This window comes from Silene latifolia, chromosome 2, assembly GCF_048544455.1.
Source record: "Silene latifolia isolate original U9 population chromosome 2, ASM4854445v1, whole genome shotgun sequence".
In the NCBI taxonomy this organism is placed as follows: Eukaryota; Viridiplantae; Streptophyta; class Magnoliopsida; order Caryophyllales; family Caryophyllaceae; genus Silene; species Silene latifolia.
The window spans coordinates 187,546,004-187,570,975 of NC_133527.1; the positions used below are offsets into that span (position 1 = coordinate 187,546,004).

General features: G+C 37.2%; 4 protein-coding genes across 4 annotated transcripts; 2 read left to right on the forward strand and 2 right to left on the reverse strand.

Annotated features, from left to right (window-relative positions):
* The first annotated feature begins 774 nt into the window (after positions 1–774).
* On the forward strand, positions 775–5,271 carry LOC141643850 (nifU-like protein 2, chloroplastic). The gene is made up of 4 exons (XM_074453173.1): positions 775–1,105; positions 1,234–1,354; positions 3,825–4,135; positions 4,943–5,271. The coding sequence occupies exons 1-4, from the start codon at positions 995–997 to the stop codon at positions 5,132–5,134; spliced, it is 735 nt and encodes a 244-aa protein (XP_074309274.1). The 5' UTR covers positions 775–994; the 3' UTR covers positions 5,135–5,271.
* Positions 5,272–5,627: 356 nt separating this feature from the next.
* LOC141643849 (ATP phosphoribosyltransferase 2, chloroplastic) lies at positions 5,628–12,882 on the reverse strand. Its single transcript, XM_074453172.1, has 11 exons — positions 12,457–12,882; positions 12,278–12,337; positions 10,558–10,671; positions 9,673–9,738; positions 9,485–9,592; positions 9,190–9,273; positions 8,146–8,247; positions 7,917–8,030; positions 7,760–7,840; positions 7,405–7,524; positions 5,628–6,071 (listed from the first exon to the last, which is right to left on the reverse strand). The coding sequence occupies exons 1-11, from the start codon at positions 12,730–12,732 to the stop codon at positions 5,976–5,978; spliced, it is 1,221 nt and encodes a 406-aa protein (XP_074309273.1). The 5' UTR covers positions 12,733–12,882; the 3' UTR covers positions 5,628–5,975.
* A 1,046-nt stretch (positions 12,883–13,928) lies between these two features.
* On the forward strand, positions 13,929–17,595 carry LOC141643862 (uncharacterized). The gene is made up of 2 exons (XM_074453184.1): positions 13,929–14,104; positions 17,349–17,595. Exons 1-2 carry the CDS (start codon positions 14,019–14,021, stop codon positions 17,467–17,469), a joined length of 207 nt encoding a protein of 68 aa, XP_074309285.1. The 5' UTR covers positions 13,929–14,018; the 3' UTR covers positions 17,470–17,595.
* Positions 17,596–18,124: 529 nt separating this feature from the next.
* Positions 18,125–21,851, reverse strand: LOC141643860 (GDSL lipase-like). Its single transcript, XM_074453183.1, has 5 exons — positions 21,338–21,851; positions 20,896–21,017; positions 19,978–20,205; positions 19,238–19,481; positions 18,125–18,630 (listed from the first exon to the last, which is right to left on the reverse strand). Exons 1-5 carry the CDS (start codon positions 21,657–21,659, stop codon positions 18,404–18,406), a joined length of 1,143 nt encoding a protein of 380 aa, XP_074309284.1. The 5' UTR covers positions 21,660–21,851; the 3' UTR covers positions 18,125–18,403.
* Positions 21,852–24,972: the final 3,121 nt, after the last annotated feature.

Genomic DNA, 24,972 nt, shown 5'->3' on the forward strand with positions numbered 1-24,972 from the left:
GCTTGTGACGGACAATGTCCGTTTTCAATGATAATTTGTGTTCTTCAAAACCGTCGACTTAAAATTGAGGTAATAAATATGCTGGGATAGTCCGTACACATTTTTGATAATGTTTATGGACCTCAAAAAATTGGTTGAACCTACAAACGGAATTTAAGTCAAACTGTTTCTAACCATAAACACGCAAAATATTAACCCATAAAATTGAGTTAGTTGACATAGGCAAATATAGAGTATAATCATTTTTTTTTTGGTGTATACCAACCTGTTTTTTCCAGATTCAAGCCGGATTCTAACACTGTTCGATTAAATTAGAACAACCCTTACCCGTGGATCTAACATCTAATTGCTCATGGTATTTAAATATGAGGAGGTCATAGTTAGAGCTGGCCATCAGCACGGGCTGACCCGGCCCGGCCTGGACCCGACTCGCCTTGGCCCGTTATTTTATGCAACTTGGCCTGACCCGGCCCAATCCAGCCCGGGCCTGGTCCTAAAATTCCAACCTGGCCCGACCCGTCCTGGTCCTGGTCATAAAATTCCAGCCCGGTCCGACCTTGGCCCACCAGTTTAGCAAAAATAATAAGAAATAAAAATAAATTGGTGAGACCCGTCAGCCCGGCCCGCCTCGGGCATGGTACGGGTCAAACATATCCCAGCTTAGCCTGCCCCGGCCAAGCCCGCACCCGGCCTGACCCGGGCCCTACCAGAAGAGCCTGGCCCGCCCGGGCCCAGCCCGTCCCGACTACAGGTCTAGTCATAGTCACCGGAATTGACCACGCATCATTTGGTCATTTGTACAGGGCAAGTCGTAACCCTAACGGACGACCATGGACTAATTATTAATTCTGTGGTTCTACTTGTCCTTCATTTCCAAGCAACAAAAATTAAACAAACAAAAAAATAAAGAAGAAAAGAGCAGATAGAAGAATATCATCAGATATCAAAAATCAAGAAGAGTAGTAAATCCCATAGTAGGAGTATAATCTTGAAGATGTTGAGCTCTTCTTCATCCTACTATTGCTCTAGTAGGACCCACTTTACCCCCGCCATTGAACCTTCTTCTTCTCCTTCTTCCTCATTTCATTTTCCTCTTATTTTCAAGGTATCCCTTTTATTGGTATTTAATTAAATTTAATTACATATATTTGTATATTTATGATGATCATTATTTTCTGGGGTTTTAGGTATTATTATGATGTTTGAGTAATTGGGTTGTTTTTATATTTGTAGAATTCATTGTTGTTTGATTCTCCAAGCTGTATCTTTCGAGGGTTCAATCTATCGCGGCGTTCTCGTCGGATTTCTCTTAATTCCTCAACCTTCGTATCGATTTCGGCTGCTCGAAACCCAGGTGTTTCTTTCTTGATTTCTTCCTTTTTGATTCATTTCTGTTGTCTTTCTGAATCTGTAAGAACCGTTAAAGTTGGTTTGTGTGATTCTTGTTTACATATCCAGTGGCGCCGTATACTCGTTCTTACTTAGGTTACGGATTATGATGGAATAAAGCAAAATGATTTATTAAACTTGTTGCAGAATAGTTCATTCAATGCAATTTTCATATTGCGTCCTGGAAAACTGCATTTCTGTGTTTCTAAGAGATGGGTAAGACTGTGTACATCAAACCCCCAGCCTCCAATGTGCAACTGATTGCGCTTCTTTTTATTTACTCCCTCCGTCCCGGTCATTTGTTGTCCTTTGGTTTTGGCACAAAGACCAAGGAAAGAGGAGAGGGCCAATAACTAAATGACATATGGACCAAATTGAGTGTGAATAACCAAATTGTTCATCAAATGCATTCTTAAAATACAAAGGACAACCTCACCGGGACAGAGGGAGTATTTATTTGTTTATTTATTGTGAAGTAACATTCATTCGATGAAATTTTCATATTGGGTCATTCGGAAACATCTTCTTTGTGTTGCTGATGTAGGGGTAATTGGGTAAGACAGCATACATCATATCCCTATCTCCAAATGAGGGATTTTGTGAATGATTTGGGTCTCAGTTAACGAAATTGCCATTGTGTTTGCGCATTTTACTGGTGTGAATTGATAGAGTGTCTTCCAGCCCTGTGCATTTGTTTCATGTTTATATTCTTCTTGTAGCATGATGCATTGATGCATGCATTAGTTTGACGTCTAATATTTTGGCAAGGCATGTGATATCCAATAGCTTGAAGTCTATGAAGAAAGCTCATGCTAGATTCAGTGTATGAACTTTGGTGTTTATGAACTGCCTAAGGCGACTACCCAAGCGTGATATCCGCAAATGGCATTACTAGGTTAGAGGATATGTTTTCTAGGAAATTGATACTCAGTTTGATGGACGAGAGGGGATTATTGCTAGGATTAAAATTGTAGAAATGTGTTGGATGAATAAGTTTTAGGGCTCGCTTGACATGGGGATAATAGAGCCTAAATGAAGTAAAAAATGGAGGAAAGTGATGGTGTCAGGAGATAGAAATTGGAGAAGATAGTGTAATAGTCCCTCCACTAAGGGAGTAATAGTTAGCCCCCCTTCCCCCCGCCCCAAGTAATGTATTACCTCCATATGAAGGTAATAGTTCCTCCATTACCTCCTCTTTTCACCCTCCACAACCACCACTAACCACCAATCTTCTCCCATTTCTTCTTGTTTTAGCCTTCATTACTCCGGTAATAATTACCCCTATGGTTTTAATGAGACGAGACAGCTCGCGAGCAACTCGAGATTGGGAGGGTCAAAGCTCGGCTCGTGCGAGATCGGCTCGAGCTCGGGTTCGGCTCGAGAGCTTATCGAGTCAAGGCGAGCAAACGTTGGCTCGGATCGAAAAACTCGTGAGCAGCTCGACCTTGTTTGATTATATAAGATATTGCTCATATTTTATACAAATATTTTATCATGATTATATTTTATATCACATATTTTAAAATGTCTCACCGATTTGCCAAATATTTTACATTTAACCTTCTAGCCTTGTTATTGAAAATATCGGAAGAAAAAAAAAATCAAAAAAATTAGCCATTATATATAGGCTCGAGCTCGCGTTAAAGCTCGCAAGCTTGATAGCGAGCATATTTTTTACAAGCTCGGGTAAGCTCGAGATCGGCTCGAGATCGAGTTTTGGTTCTTGAGCACAAGCCGAGCAAGGCCAAGCTCGGGCTCGGCTCGGCTCGTTAGCACCCCTACGGCCCTATCCCAAGGGAGCCCTAAGGGATATGGAGTTAATAAAGTGAAGAAGTGAGAAAAATATGAACAATCACTCAGAATTATACAATGGAGACGTAAGAATGGATGAATGAGATTAAGGGAAGAGTCAATAAAGTGAAGAAAAATAGGGAGATAGAGATCATCAAGACATCAACACTTCGATCCATCTAAAATTTTATCCAACTACTATCTATCAAACTCCTTGGATTATGTTTGGGGAAGGTCTTCTTTATTAGTTTCACTTCGTTCTAGGCCGGTGATATGTTTACCGGGATCCCAACTACGTTCCTCCTACCTGTGAATACTTCTTTTTCTCTTTATAAGAACAACTTTTTAATCCAAGTTTTTTTTTTTTTTTTTTTTTTTTTTTTTTTTTTTTAAGATGTTCTTATAAGGAATCTAACAGATAAAAGCTGGCTTCTTTTAGTGGTATTTCATTTTGAGGGTAATCACACCTGAAATCATTGACACTTGTTACCCCATTTCAAAGTCCTGACTTTATAGTGTTAAGTAATTATTTGATTCAAAAAATTATATTGATATCACATATTTGTTTGCTTCTTTGTTTACTTTTGTTTACGATTGGATTATTCATTATTGTACACGGATTCTGATGCATATCCCCTCTGCAGTGGTTAAAGCTGTTGCTGGGCCACAATCAGCTCTGGAGCTACCCCTGACTGCTGAAAATATTGAAACAGTGCTAGATGAAGTCCGACCATATCTTATTGCCGATGGTGGTAATGTGGCTCTTCATGAGATTGATGGCAATATTGTTAAGTTGAAGTTACAAGGAGCATGTGGATCTTGTCCGAGTTCTGTGACAACCATGAAACTAGGTATTGAACGCCGTCTTATGGAAAAGATTCCTGAGATAGTTGCAGTTGAAGCAGTGCCTGATGAGGAAACTGGTCTTGAGTTGAACGATGAAAATGTAGAGAACGTAAGTTTCCGAGTTATTTCTCATCGAGTTTTTCTAGTTGAAATATGTTTCTCTTGAATATTGCATCCCAAATTAAAAATGCTAGTACTTCGTAGAGCAGTTAAAAGTATAAAAGAACTAAACAAATGCTTGACTTGGTTGCCATAAGCTATTGTACGTTGGTGACACTCTTTTCTTGTTCGTCTAAGTTAGCCGTGATGCATCTTTAATCGATTTAATTAGCATTTACACAGATTGTCATGTTTGTATAGTTCAACTTGTAGTTAGGGATGGCAATTATGACTCAAATCGAACCGAACCCGAATCGAACCGAAGGAAAAAATTCGATCCAAACCCACTCTTTAAAAACCCATTCCCGATCCACTATTTAAAAAACCATATCCATATCCACTATTGGAAAACCCGAACCAAATTCAAACCCAATCCATTCATACCCGAACCCGATCCAAGTGGATATTATTGAAAATTTAGGCTTTATTAACCTTGAAATTTAAATTTTCTTATATAAGATTAAATTTTTATGTAGTCAAATCAAGTTTCATATTGGGTTTTGGATTATGTAGCGGATCGGGTATATGGATTTGGAGCGGGTATGGGTTTGAAAAAAGTATAATGGATCGGGTATGGATTTTAAAATTTTGGATATGGATCGGATATGGATATGGATCTGTGATCCAATAAGTAAGTGGATCGGGTTTGGATCTTGTAAAACCCGATCCAACCCGAACCATTGCCATCCCTACTTGTAGTTATTTTGACAGTGTGTCTAGAAACATTAATTGCTGACGAACCCTGATATTTCTTCAGGTTCTTGAAGAAATCAGGCCATACCTTATAGGAGCTGCTGGCGGAAGTTTGGAACTTGTTTCAATTGAAGATCCAATCGTAAAAGTCAGAATCATGGGGCCCGCTGCAGGTGTTATGACTGTTCGAGTAGCTGTGACTCAAAAATTACGCGAAAAAATACCTGCCATTGCAGCCGTCCAACTCTTGTCTTGAAGCTTTTTTGGGTTTGCGCCTGTAAAGAGTTTGCAGCAGTGAAATGTGTACTTTGTATAGTTTTTGTATTGTATTAGAATTTACAATTTGGTATTGTACGCCGTGATTGAATTTCCCCAATAAAATCTTTTACTGTATAGGCTCATTTTTCTCGGTACAATCAGTCGTCAAGTGCAGAGCTGTACTGCACGGTAAAAGAAATTTAGCCAAGTTTTCGATTACTGTCCAATTTTAAACATCTACAAGGTTTTCTGCTCAAAGAATGACAATTTTGATTCGATCTGGAAACCGAATGTTGCTAGATTTAATATTTTAATACCATGGCTTAAAATACTGTTCAGAATTTCTCAGCTTCGAAAATTAGAGGTGAAAATGAATACAACAACATCCGAGCCTTAATCCCAAAATAATTTGGTGTCGGCTGACATGAATCATCCTTTGGAACCGGCTATGACTGACATAATACAAAAGACAGGTAAACAAGAGGTGAAAATGAAATAGAACAAGAAATTCAATTGAGGACACATTTTTATTCATGTTCATAATAAGAAGTAAACAAAATACTTGTAGAACAGCAGTATTACAGAAATTACGCTTGTTCACTATTCGTTACGTATACTATAAAATTGTAAACAAATTCTCGAAGAACAGCAGTATTACAGGGATTACAGTTCAACAAAATCACTCTTTGTAACGTGATACCATAAAACTGTTGAATATTCCTTAACCGAAACCTCCAGGACAAAGCTGCAAAACCAGCTAATTCATTTTCGCCGTAAATATACTCTGTAGTAGTAGAGCTAGTAGTAGAGCATTGGGAAAACCCGAACACCACATCACATTAGAGGCCAAGTTTGGCAAGTAACTGGCTCCATCTCGGAGTCTCCTCATCAAATATATAGGTCAGTGGAGAAACAAGGACTCCGCTCCCGCCAATCTGCACCAAACAACAGTCATCTCAACGCACAACAACAACAACATTACCCCAGTGCCGCAATGACTCCCACAAATTGCGGTGTAAGGGGGGTCGGATGTACGCAGCCTTACCCTTGTGTTAGCAACACAAAGAGGCTGTTTCCGAATGACCCAAGATGAAAATTGCGTCGAGAACTGCATCAAAGGACTGTTACTTCACAAAAGAAAAAAGGGCAGCCACTTTAGTGAGCCATTTTGATTTATTCCATTATAATCCATAATCAAAGAATAATGAGTCTTTGACACACCTTAACACACCTTATGTAAACCATAACTATTTTCAGCACCTTTGCCAAGGATGTTCAGAAGCTGAACATATTTCTAGGGATAATTGACAACATAATGTTGACTAAAAATGACCATACAACAACAACAACAACATCAGAGCCTTAATCCCAAAATAATTTGGGGTTGACTGACATGATCATCCTTTAGAACCGTCCCTGGGTGAACGCACACCTCAAAAATGCGAAAAACATAAAAGAAAGTGAAAAAACAAAAGGGGAGTGAAACATAATACGAAAGCCAAGTAAACTTATAGGTTTTAAAATTGAAGTCCGGATTTCTTTTATAAAATCTTAGAATTTAAATCGAGAATAAAGATTAAAACGATTTTGAAAACCGAAATAAAACTTAAGGATCCGGAATACCTTAAAAGTGAACCAAGTATTAATATATAAGAAAGGTAATAAATCCGAAAAGAAAAAAATAAATTTTAAAAGTTAAATAAAAAACATTAAATATATCAAATAACGTCAAATACTAAAAATCCACATGTATCATTGCCCTCCATAGTGCCCTCTTCGTCACCATTCCCTCATCAAGTCCGAGAAATCTCATATCGTGTTGTATCACCCTCGGCCATGTCTGTTTTGGTCTCCCTCTACCCCTAGGAGCCTTTTCTGTTCCCCAAGTCTCCAACCTCCTAACTGGTGCGTCCATAAGTCTCCTTCTCACATGGCCAAACCATCTTAGTCGGTTTTCCATGATCTTGTCCTCTATTGGCGCCACTTTCACCTTTTCCCTAATCACTCCATTCCTTAATTGATCTTTCCTTGTATGGTCGCACATCCACCTCAACATACGCATCTCCGCCATACTCATCTTTTGAATGTGACAATGTTTCTAACAATAAAATCACAATCTCCCCAGGCATCTTTTACCATTTCCCATGTCACAAATCCCCATGCCTTATACTTATTAGATAAAACAAAAAGAATACCGTTCACGTTTGTTTTAGATCAATGATCTGAAAGCCAAACAATATACAATGATGAAGTGGAGAAGAGACTTACCGCTCTTAGTTGCTGAACAGACTTATATAGATCCTTTTTCGGTACACATATAACGATGGCAAAATAATCAGGTGACGGCTTTCCACCTCTTTTGCTGAAAACTGGACTGACAGTAGGACCCTACACAAATCACGGAGATCAATGAGAAGGCTCTTATACTCTCAGAGTCTCAGCTACTTCTATAACGGGTGGATGCTAGATTTAAGATATTAGGTTAAAAGTATCATTCAAACTGTTCCCTTTGGTCTCACCTCTGCCTAAGCCAGAGCCTCGTTCAAGACATCAGGTTAAACTATCCTCTGAAGACTACATTAAGAAATCATAAAACAAGACTCCGTCAAGGGAAAAACATTACCTGCAGTCCAGATAAAGATGACTGGCTAAGTATTCGTTCTGCAACTTCCTCGGCGCTACTGCCTCTCATGTTTGCAGTAACCTAACATGGAATTATGAAGATAAAGAAACAACAAGGATAATCATCAAATTCACGGTTAATGCAGTTAGTTGCATACCGTAAACTGACCCATTGCCCTCAGGTGTGCCTCTAATCTTTCTAATATCTCGTGGGTAGTGTCCAAAACACCGCTGCGACCGATCAAAGATTTCCTGCTTGCAACAAGCACAGCCTGAAAATTTTATAAGCAAGATTTCAAGTAGGAACTTTATACTTGGCGAAAAAAATGTATATTATTGCTGGTCAGAGGGAGTAGTACTAAGTTAGTCATGGGACATAAGATGTACCTGGCTCTGCAGCACAACACCACCATCAATTTCTTTCAAGTTATTCTCTTTCAGAGTTGTCCCGCTACTTACAAGGTCCAATATTGCATCTGCTATTCCCATCTGAGAGCCAAAGAGATATATTAGTGGTATGCAAATACAAAAAGAATTGGCATGCAACAACCAACAATTTTATGATTTGATATATTCTTCAATAGCTCAACTCAGAAATTTCAGCCCCAAGCCCCCAACCATATTTTGAATCAGTTGGATAGATAGCCTCTCATATTCATCATTCAAGAGGTTTACAAAAATAATATTGACCACAACCGCAACAATATAAACGATGCAATGCTCTTCACGACTCAGCACAGATTATGTAGGAATCAGGCCTGATCTCTGAAAACGGGGGAGCTTTGGTACATGCAGTCATTTTCATCTTTCAAAAACGAGTTGTGATCTTTTCTCCAAGCTAACACACAGTACGAAGTTGGTTACAGATATCAAAATATAGCACTGGAAGAAAATATGCAAGACCACGTTTACATCACAGACCATTTTATTATCGAAGGAAATATCTTTCATAATTTATTTAAAATAATGTCAGCATATAGACGGCAAACTAATTCATGCCAGAGTTTGTGCATAGATAAAATCTAGAGTATTGCATTGAAGGCATAGACAACCGTTTCGCAGCTTATAGTTACACATGGTCACAAAATGTTTATTTTTCTTTTCTGATAAGTAAAATATAATATTAATTAAGGGGTGACAAGGAGGGGACGCCCAAGTACAAAAAGAGATAATAAGAGGTGACACCCATGACCCATCTACAAAAATGCACCATGGGGTGATGTGTTTATATATAAAGACACCATAGAGGTGACACCCATATACAAGAAACACCCTGGATGTTATGCTTATATACAAAATGAGAGAGCAATAATTATGCTCTCAAACTAAAGTGGGTAGTGGATAATCTAATCTACAAAAAGAAGAAAAGACAAGTTCCGACTTATGTGAAACATATGGCTGCAAATATATGATAGCTCCGAAAAATCTTACAGCAGGTGCTGCTTCTAGAGCTCCGTCAGCAGTTGAAAAAGTAACATGCTTCAGCCCATTATCTTTCATGAATTTGGGACCCAGCTGCGAATGCCACAAAAATTGAAATTTATAATATTTGAAAGCTATTCAATCAACACTCTAGCTAGTAGCGACAGAGATTGGCTTCAAATAACCAGCAAATTTTCTAATTAATTCTTATACTAGACCAAGTTCAAGCTCTTTGTTTGCCTTGTCAACCCTGTGAAACAAATAAAGGAATATTGGTCCAACATAGTTAGAGGAAAGTACACACATAGGTAAAGCCAGTGGCTACTCTTAGAGGTCTCTCAGCTGTCCATAGGGGCATTTCAGCAAGCTCCTTCAGAGAATTTATATTCTCAAATATGCCATATTTTGGAATCTGAAAAAAGATTGAAGGAATTCCTGAGTAACACTATTACCAAACATGCCTTATGATTTCTGGGAGAAAAGGGCACTTACAGCAAGTGATAAGTGACATTCCCCGTATTCTAGAGCATCATGAACAATGATTAGGTCTTCATTGCCCTGCATGAAACAATGTTGAAGATGGAGACCCATATCCTAAGTCTTTCGCAATAACAACCATAAAATCATATAAGATCACACATATCACCCCTTTACTAGAACATATATGGAGTATAAAATAAAAGTAAAGAAAAATAGAGCACTCGGAAGCTATCAGGTATCGAATTTTCCACAAAGGAATATAGTTCTTTACTTCTCTTTTACACGCATCAGAACACAGACATAACAATCATAGCAACAAAGGCATTTAAGAAATATGACTTGGGTACATACTAACAGAACTTGAAAATTATTTCCTTCTTACAGGGGAAAAAAAAAAAAAAAAAAAAAAAGTCATGCAGTCTAGACTTTCTAAAGGATAATCCATCTATCTAAGCTAATTCTTTATGTTTCATTTGAATCCGCTTTTGATGCAAGTGATTACAGTTACCTATTTACCCTTGCCCAAATCCTCCCTATGCATCTTTTTCATCCACCCATTACCCCAGTCCCCAGCCACCACGCTCGCCTACCCACCACCGGACCTGCCAGGCTCATTCACCGGTTTCTACACCTTGGGTGCCCACCACCAGAAAATACTCCCCACGCCCAAAAACATCCCCTACCTCATCCTTGGAACTTGGAACCCATCTCCATCACCTAAAAACCCACCTTTTACTCCTGAAACCCCCTCCCCGACCCTTGAAAATCCTAGATCTTGACAAAATATCTTTCAAGGCGATTATTCTTGACAATTGCATACGGAAGGCACAAAAAAAGAACCAACAAATACAGAAAACTCAAACAGAAAGAACTGATAGCCAAAGTAGTGACAGCCACCTGACCATACTCGCTGAGAGTATCAAATCCAACTATACCAAGGTCTAAATCTCCAGATAACAACTTCTTCACAACATCTGTAGGCCGTTGAAACCACACCTCCAAGTTTGACAGCTACAGAGGAGACAGATGCAAAGAAATCAGCATTGAGTAATTGACGGAATAATTGTTACCACAAGAGCCATGAACAGCCATTAAAAGCAACCAATTAAAAGAAAAAAAGAAAGAGGACAAAGTGAAAAAAAATGATATCAAACTATGCATGTCTAGAATAGCAATTAAAAGTAAGGTGTTCCAAACTTTCAATCCAAGTTCTAGTTTCTCATGAAATAGGATGCATTTGAATTATTGATTAGCAGGTTATTTCACTATAGCATGAGCAACAATAAGCTCCATAGTCCATATACAATGTCATAGACACGACATATATGACATGTATGGCATTCACCAAAACCAAATAGTCAATGATTATAACATCAGTTGTCCACTTTTAATATTGCCTTCGCTGATTACTATAAAAAAACTACAAAAACTTCTATCATACATATCTGGAGGACTTTCCCATGTTCATAATAGCACAAACCAAAAGATTATCACTCCCCACATGTAATCTGTATACGATCGTGAACTAAGGTTATCATTGTCCTTATGTTTCCATATTAGATTTTACATTTTCCCAGACAAACTCTATAAAGATAACACGATAGCAACACATGTCCTTAATGCTTCTTTGTACGGAAGTCCAACAAGAAAAGAAGTCCAGTAGTCCAACACATGGTTGATTTGATATTACAAAAATAAATGAACATGATATCTTTTCTTGTGATTATCAATCCACGGCAAATCAAATTCTGAGAAAGGGGTGATCGCCATCCAACAGAAAACTCTACAACACAAAGCATATGTTTATACTGTAACTCTTAGACTCTATCTTGGAGGAACCCAAAAAACCAGAAACAACAACCTACATTCAACAATAATCTGTCACTTAATTGCTCCAATGATAAACCAATATCTACTACTCACAAATTAAAGGTTTAGACAAATCATGCAATTCTTATTTCTGCAATAGCTTACTCATCTACAGAAATGACAAACAAGGAAAAGCCCTTTCCAGTTCGTAAATTACCCTTCAGGCTTTTACCATCATCTATGTCACAACTATACTATGTCGACACCACAATCTCTATACTATGTAAAAGAGCCATGTGTCGGTAGCTACTAGCTAGGCTCAAGGCTCCATTTTCTACTTGTCGATTCTTATTCACTTTCTGAACTTTCCTAACCCACAACTACGTTTTCTTTAATGTTTACAAACACGGGCCTGAAACTCGTCATCTCCACCACGACCTACCCATACTATACCTGGCTGGAGTACACTAAGTAATGAAACACTAGTTCATCAAGCAAGAATAAGCAATCCACATTCAGCAATTTTCCGCGTCACACATGACACAAGATTCCAAAAACAGAAGGATGTCAACAGCTCCTACGCAACCTCCACTCAGCAAAAGCCGAAACTTTCTAATATCAACCTCGCTACTAACAGGAAGTAATTAATCATTTTCACCAGCTCAAAAGAAATCCAATCCAAATGATACTCTACTCATACACAATTTTATCAATTAACGATGAATGACGATAACCTAATACGAAATGCAATTGAATAGTAATACCTAAAATAAATGAAATTTCCAATCAATTCAAGAACGAATCTCACCTGAGGAATTTGAGCAACGTATTGTCGCGGATTGCTTTGTTTCACTGATAGCTGACAGTCCTGAACATCAATACCAAAGGAAAAAATCATAAGCAAAACATTTTGAAAAACCTAATAAATAATCGACAGTAATTATTGCGTGAGACCGTCTTATTCTATAATTTGCGATAATTGAAAACCTTGAGGAGGTCGAGAGTATCAGCAGCCATGCGACCTTTACTCGGCAAACCGAAGCGAATTTCGGAGCGAAGCGGAAGTCGTAAATCGGCATTGCCGTTAACGACGTTCATAGGCGACGAGGTTTGAGAACATGCGAATACTCGGAATTGAAATGAAACGCGAGAAGAGTTAGGAGGAGGAGGAGGAGGAGAAGCAATGGAGGTTGTAGAAGGTGAGAATAGAGGGAATGCAGAGATTGATTGACATTGTTGGAGGAATGTTTGAGGTATCGCCATTACTGTAACGGCTAGGTTAATCGAAGAAGCAGAAGAAGAAAGATGTAGAGGTGGACTGAGGTTCTGTTGTCGCTGTTAATTGAGCTACGGATTCGATTCCCGACTTGTGCTACTCGTGCTTAATGTGAATTGAGAGGTCGGGTTTCACTACCAGCCGAGGCGATTATCGGTTGGTCACTGCAGCTCCCAAAGGAGGTGACTTACATGGTTTATGTGGTGGTGCGGAAATGCATAGTCCGTGAGATTCAACCCGCTCGTCATTAAAAAAAAAAATAGTAAATTTAATTCAGGTCATCCCGTTAAATTGTTTTCAGTATCCCAACAAATGTATACGAGTTGTCGATAGACGAATTGTTTTAGTCTTATATGCAAAGAACAATAAAAAAACAATAATTTTCTGAAAAAATACAAGTAGTGATATTAAATATCAAAATTATATTCCGGTACACATTAGAATTAGATTAAAATAATCAATAAATGTAAGACTTATTTAGCGATTTCTTATCAACAATCACATGTATTTAGGTATAGTTAGTCTTGCCGAAGACGGGTCGGAGTAAGTGACGGATAATGTCACTCACAAAACGAATAGGGGTACAAGGTGGGGGTACCCCATGTGCTTCCTTCTCTCCTCTATTTGGGTCATTTGTGAGAAGAAATGGTATCCGTCACTCCAAAGTGACGGATACGTGCCGTCTTTATTGAGATTTTGTGATTTAGGTAATCCAATTACAAGTGATATTAAATGTCAAAGTACCTTATCAATCAAAGTGTCTCATTATAGACGGGGATATCCATTTAGTTATAGACGGGCTAAATATCCACCCACATTAAGTAAAACGGTTCAAATGTCACCACCTTAACGCTAAATATTACCAGTACCATTTCCATGTGATAAACTATCTGTTGTAACTTAGGAAATGGCACTGGTGTCATTTGACGTTAAGTTTGTGACATTTGGCCCGTTTTGATTAAAGTGGGTGAATATTTGATCCGTCTATAGCTATAAACGGATATGCGCCGGAGAATTTGTGTTTCTCAATAGCATATTTACCTTCAGTTAGTCTTTTCTAAGATGTTTAAAAATAAAACGGGTCAAATACTAAGCTACAGCATACCGACAACAAAAGTCCATACCGCTTACGCGTCTCCATTTTTTACCTCGTCCATCTATTTGACTCTTGTTACTAATCAGATTAAAAACCAAGTAGTAACAAAAAAAACAGGCCTGCGACATTCAATCCTGTTGTCATAAGCTTGCATAGAGGAAGAGAAATAGAGAAGCGATGCCTCAGCCAAGCAAAGAACCATGCAAGAAACAGGCCTGCGACATTCAATCCTGTCTCTCCAAGAACAACTTTGATTCTCAACGGTTTTCTTTTTTCTAATTTACTGCTTTCTAATTAATTGCTGTTTTCCCTAAACAAATTAGAATGATCAGATTCATGATTCAGTCAACTTAATCTATTTACCTTGTGAATCTTTTTTCTTCCAGTTTTCTTGATTAGAATCTGTTACTGGGTTTTGTCCAATTTGTGCCTGTGATGTTGATTCATGCTTATTTATCAACACAATTCTTGTTTAAGACGGTAATATCCATTTTAAACTTAAAACGGGTCTAGTGTTGTTGATGAGATAAAGGAGGATGTTACAAATAGTTTGTCTTGTGTATGCAAGTGGAGCATATTTGACCCGTTTTCATCTAACATAAAAAAAAGATCAAACCTTTATGAGAATGAGGGGGTGTTTGGTTCACCCAATATAGGTATGAGGTATGGGTTTGGAATGAACCAAACCCATACCATGTGTTTGGTTGACAAAATTGAAGGTTTGATACTCATACCTCAAACCCATGAGGTATGGGTTTCTCATACCCAGGGAGGGGGTGGGTATGAGATTGATACCCATGGTATCAAATTATAAATATTAAAAAGTGATAAAAACAATTGTAAAAAAATCATTTTATATATTTATTTGATTAAATTTTCTCTATATGATTTAATAGTATACAAATTATTATTAAAAATATTGTATTTTGAAGAGTTTTTAGCTTTGATTAGTTTCTAACCCCATACCCCCAAAATTGAACCAAACACAAGGTATGAGGTATCAAGTTCCAACCCGATACCACCCAGGTATGATCCCCGATTCCAAACCCATACCCACGCGTGAACCAAACACCCCCTGAATGTTGCTTGAACAATTAATTACTCCCTCGGTCCCGGTCATTTGTTGTTCTTTTCTATTTTGGGTGTATCAGTCAATTGTTGTCCTTTCTATTCTAAGAATGAAGTTGATGAACAATTTGATCATTCACACTCAATTTGTTACACTTGGTATTTAGTAATTGGCCTCTTCTTCTTTCCTTGGTCTTTGTGCCAAACTCAAATGACAATTGACCGGGACTGAGGGAGTAGTTGAATAGGTGTGTATATAGTTGATTGTGATTTCATACAAATTTGGTTCTACAATTGTATATCTTCCTAGCTAGTTTATGTAACTGATTTTGCTGTTTAGTTATGTGGAGTAGTGCTAGGAGATATTACTCCCTGTGTCCTGGTCATTTGTTGTCCTTTGTGAGTTGTTGTCCTTTTTTATTTTAAGAATGAACTTGATGAACAATTTGACCATTCACACTCAATTTGTTCCACTTGTCATTTAGTAATTGGCCCCTTCCTTTTTCCTTGGTATTTGTACTAAAATCAAAGGACAACAATTCACTGGGACGGAGGGAGTAATTATTATGGGGGTAATTAATCTCGAAATGATGGAGGAAAGGAGTAAAATGATGTTGCTGAAGGAGGGATGGAGCCCATGAAAGGGTGGTGGGGGATCATTACACCCATATGCGTGTACACAAATTCTCATTGAAGACGGATATCTGTCAGAAGCTAAAGACGGATATTGTCCCTCTCACAAAATGTAAATGGATAGTATAAGTGGGGGGAAATGGATACCCCCACTTCCCACCCACTTGCATTTTGTGAAAGGGCCTCTATTCGTCTTCGGCTTGTAACGGATAGTGGTCGTCTTCAATGAGACGGACTGATGCACGTAATATTGAATGGGAGGTACGTGACTATTACTCCTGGCGGGATAGTTATTAATTGAACTTCTTATCTCTCCTCACAGGCAGTCCACCGCCACCAACTCCTGCCTTCAAATAATCTGCCACCCTACTCCCACCTCAGTTACCACCTTCCCTGCCTCAGCCTCACCCCATCCCCCCACTTTCCTTCGTCCACTTTCAACACCTTCAAAATGCCGCAACCCCTCCCGTCCTCAGCCTCATACACCACTTTCCTCCATCTCCATCCCATCACTAGTTCCACCAAGCATACCCCTCCCTTTCGACCTCATCCTCCCCCCCACTTGCCCAAGCCTCCTCATACCTTCATTGCTACCACCCCTCACCTTGCATCACGCTGAATACTCGATCCCAGCCCATCCAGACTCCACCCAGCTTTGAGCCTCTGATCATCTTAAGAAGCTAAGCTTCTGAAATTTGATAAAAAGATTAATGAGTTCTAGCTTCTAGCGGATAGCATAGGTAGGTTCTTTAGTGGGTACACCATTGTGTTTTGTTTTTGAGGTGAAGGGAGCCACAAAGGTTGTTCTAATGGTGATTGTTGATGTACTTTAAACCAAGGTCACAAGTTCAACGACTTTAGTTAGCCAACATTTCCTGTGATTTCAAATCTTCGATATTGTATTCCGTATTGTTGAAGGATCGATTCTGGTTCAAAACTTCAGCTAAACATTGACTAATAAACTTTGATGCTTTCATCCAATCTGAATGTGCTGTGCATGAATTATGATCATTCTTACTTAATTTATCTCACCAATGTGCGTTAATTGATATTTCTTGGCTACTGCATAGTCGTGGAAGACGATAAGGAAAGAATTAAGAATTAAAAGTGTCTCTTGCATATTGTAGTTTGTTAATGCATATTTGCATGAATCTGACACTACTCTTTCCTTTTTCTTTTGGTTTTAGATAAATGTTACTTTGCCATCATGTCGAGATGTTCAGCTGTTCATTGTCTTGAATTGACCTTTTATGTGTTTTCCGTCTCTCTAGTAGTTTTTTTTCCCTGGTTTTAAATTGTTGGTTGCGAGGTCCCGGGTTCGACTCCCTGGGGCGACATAAGCTATGGTTACCTGTCTTCCTACGGGATGATTTACATCGCACACGTGGTTTGCAGGGTATTGCATGTGCCCGGGGGATTAAACCCCTCGTCACCAAAAAAAAAAAAAAATTGTTGGTGTCTGGTAATCATCTCACTTTGTTAATTTATGTCACATGTACTCCTATATTGGTGTATTTATTTGTTGTTTGTCGGCTTGGTCACGTCATATTTCACCCATTGTACAGTGTAGCACATCTGCCCTTAATCTGTTGTTCTCTCCATCTCATCCTTATTATCCTCATTTCCTTTTTGGTTCATCACGAGACAATCGGCCATTAAGTAGTGATTTGCCACCTTACTCCTTCAGGGGAAGGGTGTCTCAGATATAACAGCAAGTCAAATGGCTTCCGTAGGAGTACTTTGTTTAAATGTTTTCAATGTGCGAAATAAATTTTCCTAATTTTCTTCATCCAAATTATGGTGCAGATGTCTTGATGTCATTGTAAAGCTTGAGAAATGCTGTGATATGTGCAAATACGAATCTACTCATTGCGCTTCTCTATCGGGTCTTCTGAAACAAATTAAGCCCAAGACGCCCAAGACTTGAATCTACAGCATTTTCTCGGTTGATCTCTGTGGGACTGGATACTTTTATGCAGTAACTAACTGTAATTTTAGAGAATTATTCACTGGAAATGTCCGGTAAAGGCTGGTAACCACGACTTCCTTTTTTTCGAGCTCCTTAGAATTGCAACCGAGACTTCTCTTACAGTGGATATAGTTCAAGTGTTTCAGAGAGCAGTCCAATGAGCTGAGAAACATGGATGGAGGAAAATTACAGTGTGTTTGCGATGTAGCCGTAGGTTTTTTTTTTTTTTTTTTTTTTTTAACAGCAACAAATAGCATAACTTACACAAGAGCTCCCTGAGCAAGATTATGAGCCGTAGTTGAGGGGTTAACTTGTGAACTATCCTTTTTGTGAATGACTCTTTCGTAACTTTCTTCTCTATCGTGTGTTGGTTAGGATTTCGCTGGTTTCTCCTACTCATGTTGCGGGTTATGTTGGTGTCTCGGCCCATTTAGTTTGCAGTTTTGCACAAACTAAATGGACGGACTTAGACACTTGACCGAAACAGTAATCAGCCTGTAGCACAAGCTGTACTCGAATCTATTTGCGCTCGGCAGAGCCGAGTAAAGTATTTATTTGGGTTTCGACAAACAGAATATCGATGAAATTATCTATATGAAATGTCTACACATGATTTCACTCGAATTTATTCGATCATCACGAAAAAAACATTGAATTACACCTCTAGAAAAGGAAAATTTACATTGAATGTGTGTAATATTATCACTATCTGAGATTCATGAGCCCATGCCTCATGTATATATGAAATATAATTATGTACCATCAGTAAAAACTAACTGTAAATTTTAAATTAAAAAACAAACGATCACCCATTCTCCGACATCTATCGCCAATTTACACAATTAACTAAATAATTTCAAAATTTTGATTTAACAAATTAGCGTCCATGATTTTACCTTCCGAACAGACTCTTTATGTTTTGAGGATAAACAAGACTAGGTGGACCGCTCCAAAATTCGAGCGCAAATTGTCGATCACCTTCCTCAGTTGGATGCGCCGGATCAAAAAATAAATGTGACGGTATATCGTCACAAAGTGTGAAATTAGCTCTTTCCATACACGTAAATTTTGCATTAAACCGCCCGCTTCCGCAACATGCTGTTTGCGTTTCCTTGAACCCTATTAAAGCAAACACATTACAATAAGATTAAACCCCAAATAATGGTATTTTTTTAAAATTTTGAAAAGGTAAGACCCCAAATAATAGTTGATGTTTCATACCCGTAGACGCCGCAACATTGTTATGAAGCGAAACATACCATTATTTTTTTTACCCCAAATAATGGTATGTTTCGCTTCATAACAATGTTGCGGGTATGAAACATCAACTCTGATCGCTTTTGATCAAAACTCGTTAAAAATGTCAACATGCAGATGTCAGCTAGTTTTTTTTTTTTTTTTTTTTGGATAAGGCAAGACCACAAATAATAGTTGATGTTTCATACCACAGGCCGCCGCAACATTGTTATGAAGCGAAACATACCATTTTTTTTTTATCCCAAATAATGGTATGTTTCGCTTCATAACAATGTTGAGGGTATGAAACATCAACTCTATTGTTTTTGATCTAAACTCGTTAAAAATGTCTCAACATACAGATGTCAGTTAGTTTAACTCATAAAGTCATGATGAGTCTCATAACCTGGTTTCAAATCCTGTTAGCATCAAAATTAGTCTTGTGACTCCCTTTATATAAAAGATATCTCAACGTAAGTTCAATACGTACCGTATTTAGCGCCGTTTACGATGTGGGAAGTTAAGGAAGTATAGAAATCATAGATAACGTATTGAAATCCAGGCAATTGACGAGCCCAAGTCTTGGCTAATGCAGCAAATCTATCGTTGTGTATTTTGGCTAACTCACTTAAGTCCTCTGCACATTCTCCACTTTCCTTAAGAAATAATGGTAAACAACCCATTGGTCCATAATTTTGAAATGCAAATTTCCTTGCTCCTTGATTGTACATTGACTATTCATACACAAAATATAAAATCAAAAATTAGTCCAACATAGTCTTAATTAAATAATAGATTGTTATAGGTAGTAGCTAAATAGCATTAGTGACGGAGTTAGGGGGATAACAGGGACTGCCCGTCTTCCTTAGACAATGACAATTTTGAAAAGTTGTAATTCGAAATGAATAGTCTTAAATAAATAAACAATAGAATGTTAAAGGTAGTAGTTAAATAGCACAATCGACGAAGCTAGGTTGCTATCAAGGACGCCCGTTTTCCAAGTCAAAACTTTTGACTATATTACTCGTTTGGGAACTGAAATTTTTCGCCGCCTAACTAAAAATCATGTTTACGCCACTCAGATGGCATCAAGCGGTTTTGGGCTAGAATTAGCCTAACACGAGCACAATGACACAAAGTTTATTTAAACCGTTTTAAATAGTCCAAAAAATCGTTTTAAAACGAAGAATAGAGTACCGAAATATAGTGAAAGTCGATAGTAATACTTACGGTAATGGAGACGGTGAAATTGCCAAGAATTTTGTTGACGAAATGATTAACAAATGAAGTATTATGAGGTCTAGGAACTTTGATCCATATGTCAACATAGTCGTTCGAACCTATGTTGAATAATAACACCGCGTTCGATACTACCTTCCTCGTCTTTTCCTTTCCGTATTGTTTCTCCATTTTCCCAACCATTTCCACGAAAAACTCCGTTTGTAACTTCAAATTTAACTGCAAAAATATTATATTACATTAATTAAATAATTTCAATCAAAAATCATTTTTATTTGTTTAGTTTACGGTCATGTCCTCATTCCGTCAACCTATTTAATTACATTTCGGGAAAAATGTATATACGGTTTTTGTAAAAACAATTTCGTTGAAGAGTACGCTTTTTGAGTCGAAGTTTAACATCCTAATAAGTTGAGGTGACTAACATAGTATACGCAATTTACAACTTATCAACTATCACATATGCTCGGGATTTATCGACACCTAACATAGGCGCTACAAGATTGAGAGTTCTCCAAAAGAAAAAGACTTCTTAACTACAAGTTGGCATGTTACCAAACAGCTGTTACAACGCGGAAACAGTCTCAAAAAAACAAAAGTACCGACGTTAGTTAATTTATCATAAATCATAATAATACGCAATTATGCAAGACAGCCAACCTCCCTGATTGGCATATAATCGACCTTACCTAACTAATATTCCTTTTTTTAATTCTTTTTTTTTTTTAAGAAAAGCGTAAGTCGGATTATTAGCGAATACGACATTATAGTCATATGATATGATACAATACGATATTATGGAATAAGGTAAGTACGAGTCTATGAGACGTATTCCCTAGTAGATATACTCGTTATAATTAAAGACGGAGTAAAAATTAATTAAATAAATAAAAAAATTGAAGTACATACTGTATTGTTTCGACCATCAACAAGAACACCAGCAGCTGCATCCGCAAAATTGACGGATTTTGTGTAGTCGGTTAGATTCGGACTCCGATATGGTTCCGGAAATGGTAAGTTGGCGAATTGAGCTGCCAATAACGATTTTATTAATGTTAGTCGACATCATGATCAATCAAATTATATGTTTTCTTACCTTATCAAAAAAAAAAAAAAAAATGACATAATATTCATTTCGGTTTAAAAAATAATTCAAATTTTTACGCTGACTGCCACAAACCTACCACAACCCCCTCATTTATCCGGGATTGCGATCGGCAGTGACTATCACAAGACACTCATACCTAACCACCTTTTAAATGAACTAAAAATACCTGATTACTTCCTCTGTTCCATTTAAATGGAACAGAGGAAGTACAGGTAGTAACATGTTTAAATGAGAAGAACATACCTATAAAATCAGGAATAAGGCGGCCGTCGGAAAATCTCCCGGCAGGCCGTTTAAAATAAGTAGTACCATACGGATACGAATCGGCCGCAGGGCCTTTATCGACGTAAAACCCCATACCAGTATCGTAAAGCGAATCACCAAACACATACAATGGCCATCTTTGCGACTTCTCTATAGCTTCAATTTTCTTAACTTGAGAAGTAGTATTAAATGGAGAATAAAATATCATTGTTGTACACATAACCAACATTATTACAACCATTGCACTTCTTGTTTTCGCCATTTGTATGTACACTAACATCTTGTTCTCTTGGACCTTCATGTTTTAAAATACTAAAATCGCGCTACACCTGTTGCGCGTGAGAGATTGACGCTAATTTTCCAACAGACTATGCTCGAACCCGCAAAATTTGGATGAGTAGTGATTTATGTAAGGAGGTTTTATATGAATTAAGAAGGTGAGGTTGGGAGTTGTTAGAGTGAGTGACTTTATTGGTGGGTATTTGACTGAGCTTTCATAAAATGATAGCGTGTGGAAGTTATATGAAGGCGGCTAATATTATTATACTGTATGTAACAATTAACAAATGACAAATAATGCTGCGACTAATTGTCAATATGTATACGTCTTTGAATATTCTTTGCTTTTTCTTTGTAGTCTATTGTTTGGGTAACGATGTTGATCACTAGTATGGACTTAGTAAACTCATCAATTAATTTGGTCCGGTTTGGGTACGGGTCATTTATTCGGTTTGGCTTGTTCGAGCAGGATCGGATAAGGCTAATTTGGGTTCTTTATTCAAGTATAGGCTTGACAAATGAGTAATTTCGGGTCAAGTTCGGGTTAAGTCATTTCTGTCGGGACATTTTGGGCCGAGTCACTCAGGTCTGGTCATTCTGAGTCGTTTTGGATTATATTAGGTTAGGATTTTCCATTACTAACTCATTTTGGGTCTATAGGGTCATTTCAGGTCACTTTTGGGTCGGATCATTCGGATTGGGTCGGTCGGTCGGACCAGCTTTGTCAGGTCTATTTGAGTAGTGTATACTAGTCACAAGTGCGATAATTTTATTCGGGAGTAAGAACAATTCAATAGCAATCTTTCAAAAATAATACGCTTGTGTCACTTGTTTGAGATATAAGAGTCGTTATCATTTGCCATTTGCCAATTATATACAGAAATCAGTTTTGGTTTTTATTGCTTGTATTCGTTTTCAACTATTTTCATCATTTAATTCAATTAATAGTGTCATTGACAATAATTCGAACTTATATGACAAAAAATTCTCAATTTGATGGCCATAATAAACTACTCCTACTAACTAATTCCGCATTAATTGTCTGGTTTTACGGTACTAGTTGTAGTTTCTTTATGTTGGTCAATTAGTCTATTACATAATCTAAACAAATATACTAGAGGTTTATTGTATTAAGTACTCTGTCACCGTCCTAGTAAATAGTTTACATTTGCTTTATTTTCTGAGGGGAAAATTAAGCAAATGTAAATTATTGGCTGAAACGGACGGAGTATAAAATATAATTGAGTAAAGACAATCTATTTTTGCATTTGCACATGGGAAATGGAATCGAATATTGAGGGCTGAACAAATTATGGTTGTGTTAATAAGTGGCAGTAGGTTCGTTATGTGATTTCTAAGGAAACATGGCAAGCATCATGTCGCTGTCAACCTATTCATAAAGGTTAAGCCTCAAATCGGAATCGCGGTTATTGACATTTTTTGGTCTTGTTCTTTTCGGCTTAATTTTAGCTCTCGTTTAACTCACTCCAATTCACCTTAGCTCAATTCAGTCAACTTCAATACTACTTAACTTATTTCAGCTCTATTTATCTCAACAAATTTCGATTCAGTTCAGCTTTATTCAACTCATTTCTGCTCATTTCAGTTCAGTTCAACTCACTTCAGCTAAATTCAATTCAGCTTGTCTCCATTCAACCCAAAATAACCGGGCATTACACAACTATGTATATATTGTAAAACGGAAAACGGAAAACGGAAAACTATCACTAATATGGGTCATGATCTTCTAAATTGAATCCGTTCGTACACAACTTGTATAAAACTGTATTAAAAGAAACTAATTGGCGTGAGTTAGAGTTCAAGCTGTTCAAGTTCAGATTGGAAGGTGGATATATAGTTCTCCTACCAAATTATATTATTAAAATCTAATTTAAGTACAAATTATCGAATGTAGATTAGTAGATGTAGTGAAAATAATAATATCAGAAATAGGTGAAACTTTTTCATGAAAATTTCAATTTCATCCATTAAAAATGACAACATTAAGGCTCTGTTTGGTAAACAACATATTGAACGAAATTAGTAGATTCCGACCTAATTAGTAGTTTGACCAAACAATCTACTATTTTCATGTGTTTGGTAAACTGCATATTCTAATAGCATATTGGTCGAATCTACTGTTTTTTAATATGTTGCTAATAACAGCATATTGCATTAACATATTCACTTTATTCATGAAACCTTTCTAATTATCTTAAAATATGTTAATTACCAAACACCCTTTTCTAATTCGGCTGATTTGTTTGATAATCAAACTTGCTACTGAAATCTGTTAACCATGTTCTGCTAACGTTATCCGTTATCATAAATTTGTTTCTATTGTTTGCGAAATAGGACCTAAGTGATCTCAAAATAAATGACAGAGACTCAGAGAGTATATATTATGTTTGGAAATTGAAATGCATGGTCGATTGGTCTCTATTATATTATTCTTTGACTGCTTTTTTTTACTCGGTTTAAGGTAAGCAAGATTATTGACTTATTTGACGTTAAAAAAATAAACATTTACACAACAATTATTTATTTTAAAAAACTAATCATATATGCAAAGTCATGAAATTGGGAGACATTTACGTAGATAGATTAACACACATGATGTATGTGCAATGTGCACAATAATTTAAGAATGATTAGGTTGTTAGAAAGAGTATAGGATCTTGTTTCGTTGAAGGTGGAGGAGATGAGATCAACAATTATTAGTCTTAGAGACAATTTAGTCACTATCCGTAAAGGTAAGCCACTCGAAAATTCTTCAATTCACGTCAAAATAAAATTAAACATTGACGTTAACTTCTTTTAATAGTCTTTTTGCTATATTAATTAATTTAGTTGGTGACTAGTCTTATTAAGATTTCTAAACCACAATTTATTTATTATTTTCAAAGACCATTTTTTTATTAATAGTATTGCATAGACTACAATTAATTAGTTTGAAAGACCATTTAGATTAAAAGTGGATGAGAGCGATGAAGTATATTTCGTCTTCAGATGCTGTTTATCATAGCCAAGGAGATGAATCTCCGAGACTAGACCTGTCAAACGGGTCAAACGGACCGGTTACGGGTTCGGTCATTTCGGGCAGGAGAAGATGGCCTTCCTGGGGTACCATTATAGGTGCACGAAACGCGGCTTTATCACTCTGACTGAAGGAATTGGATTGGATAGACTGGTCGTTCTCAAGACAAATATCAAAATAAAAAATAAGATTTTGTTTCTTTCTCTTGTTTTAGACAAATAATAATTCTAGTGAGTATCAAATATTATCGTTTTTTATAATGAAAGAAGTTGGGAAGAAGTTGTTAATAATAGATTAC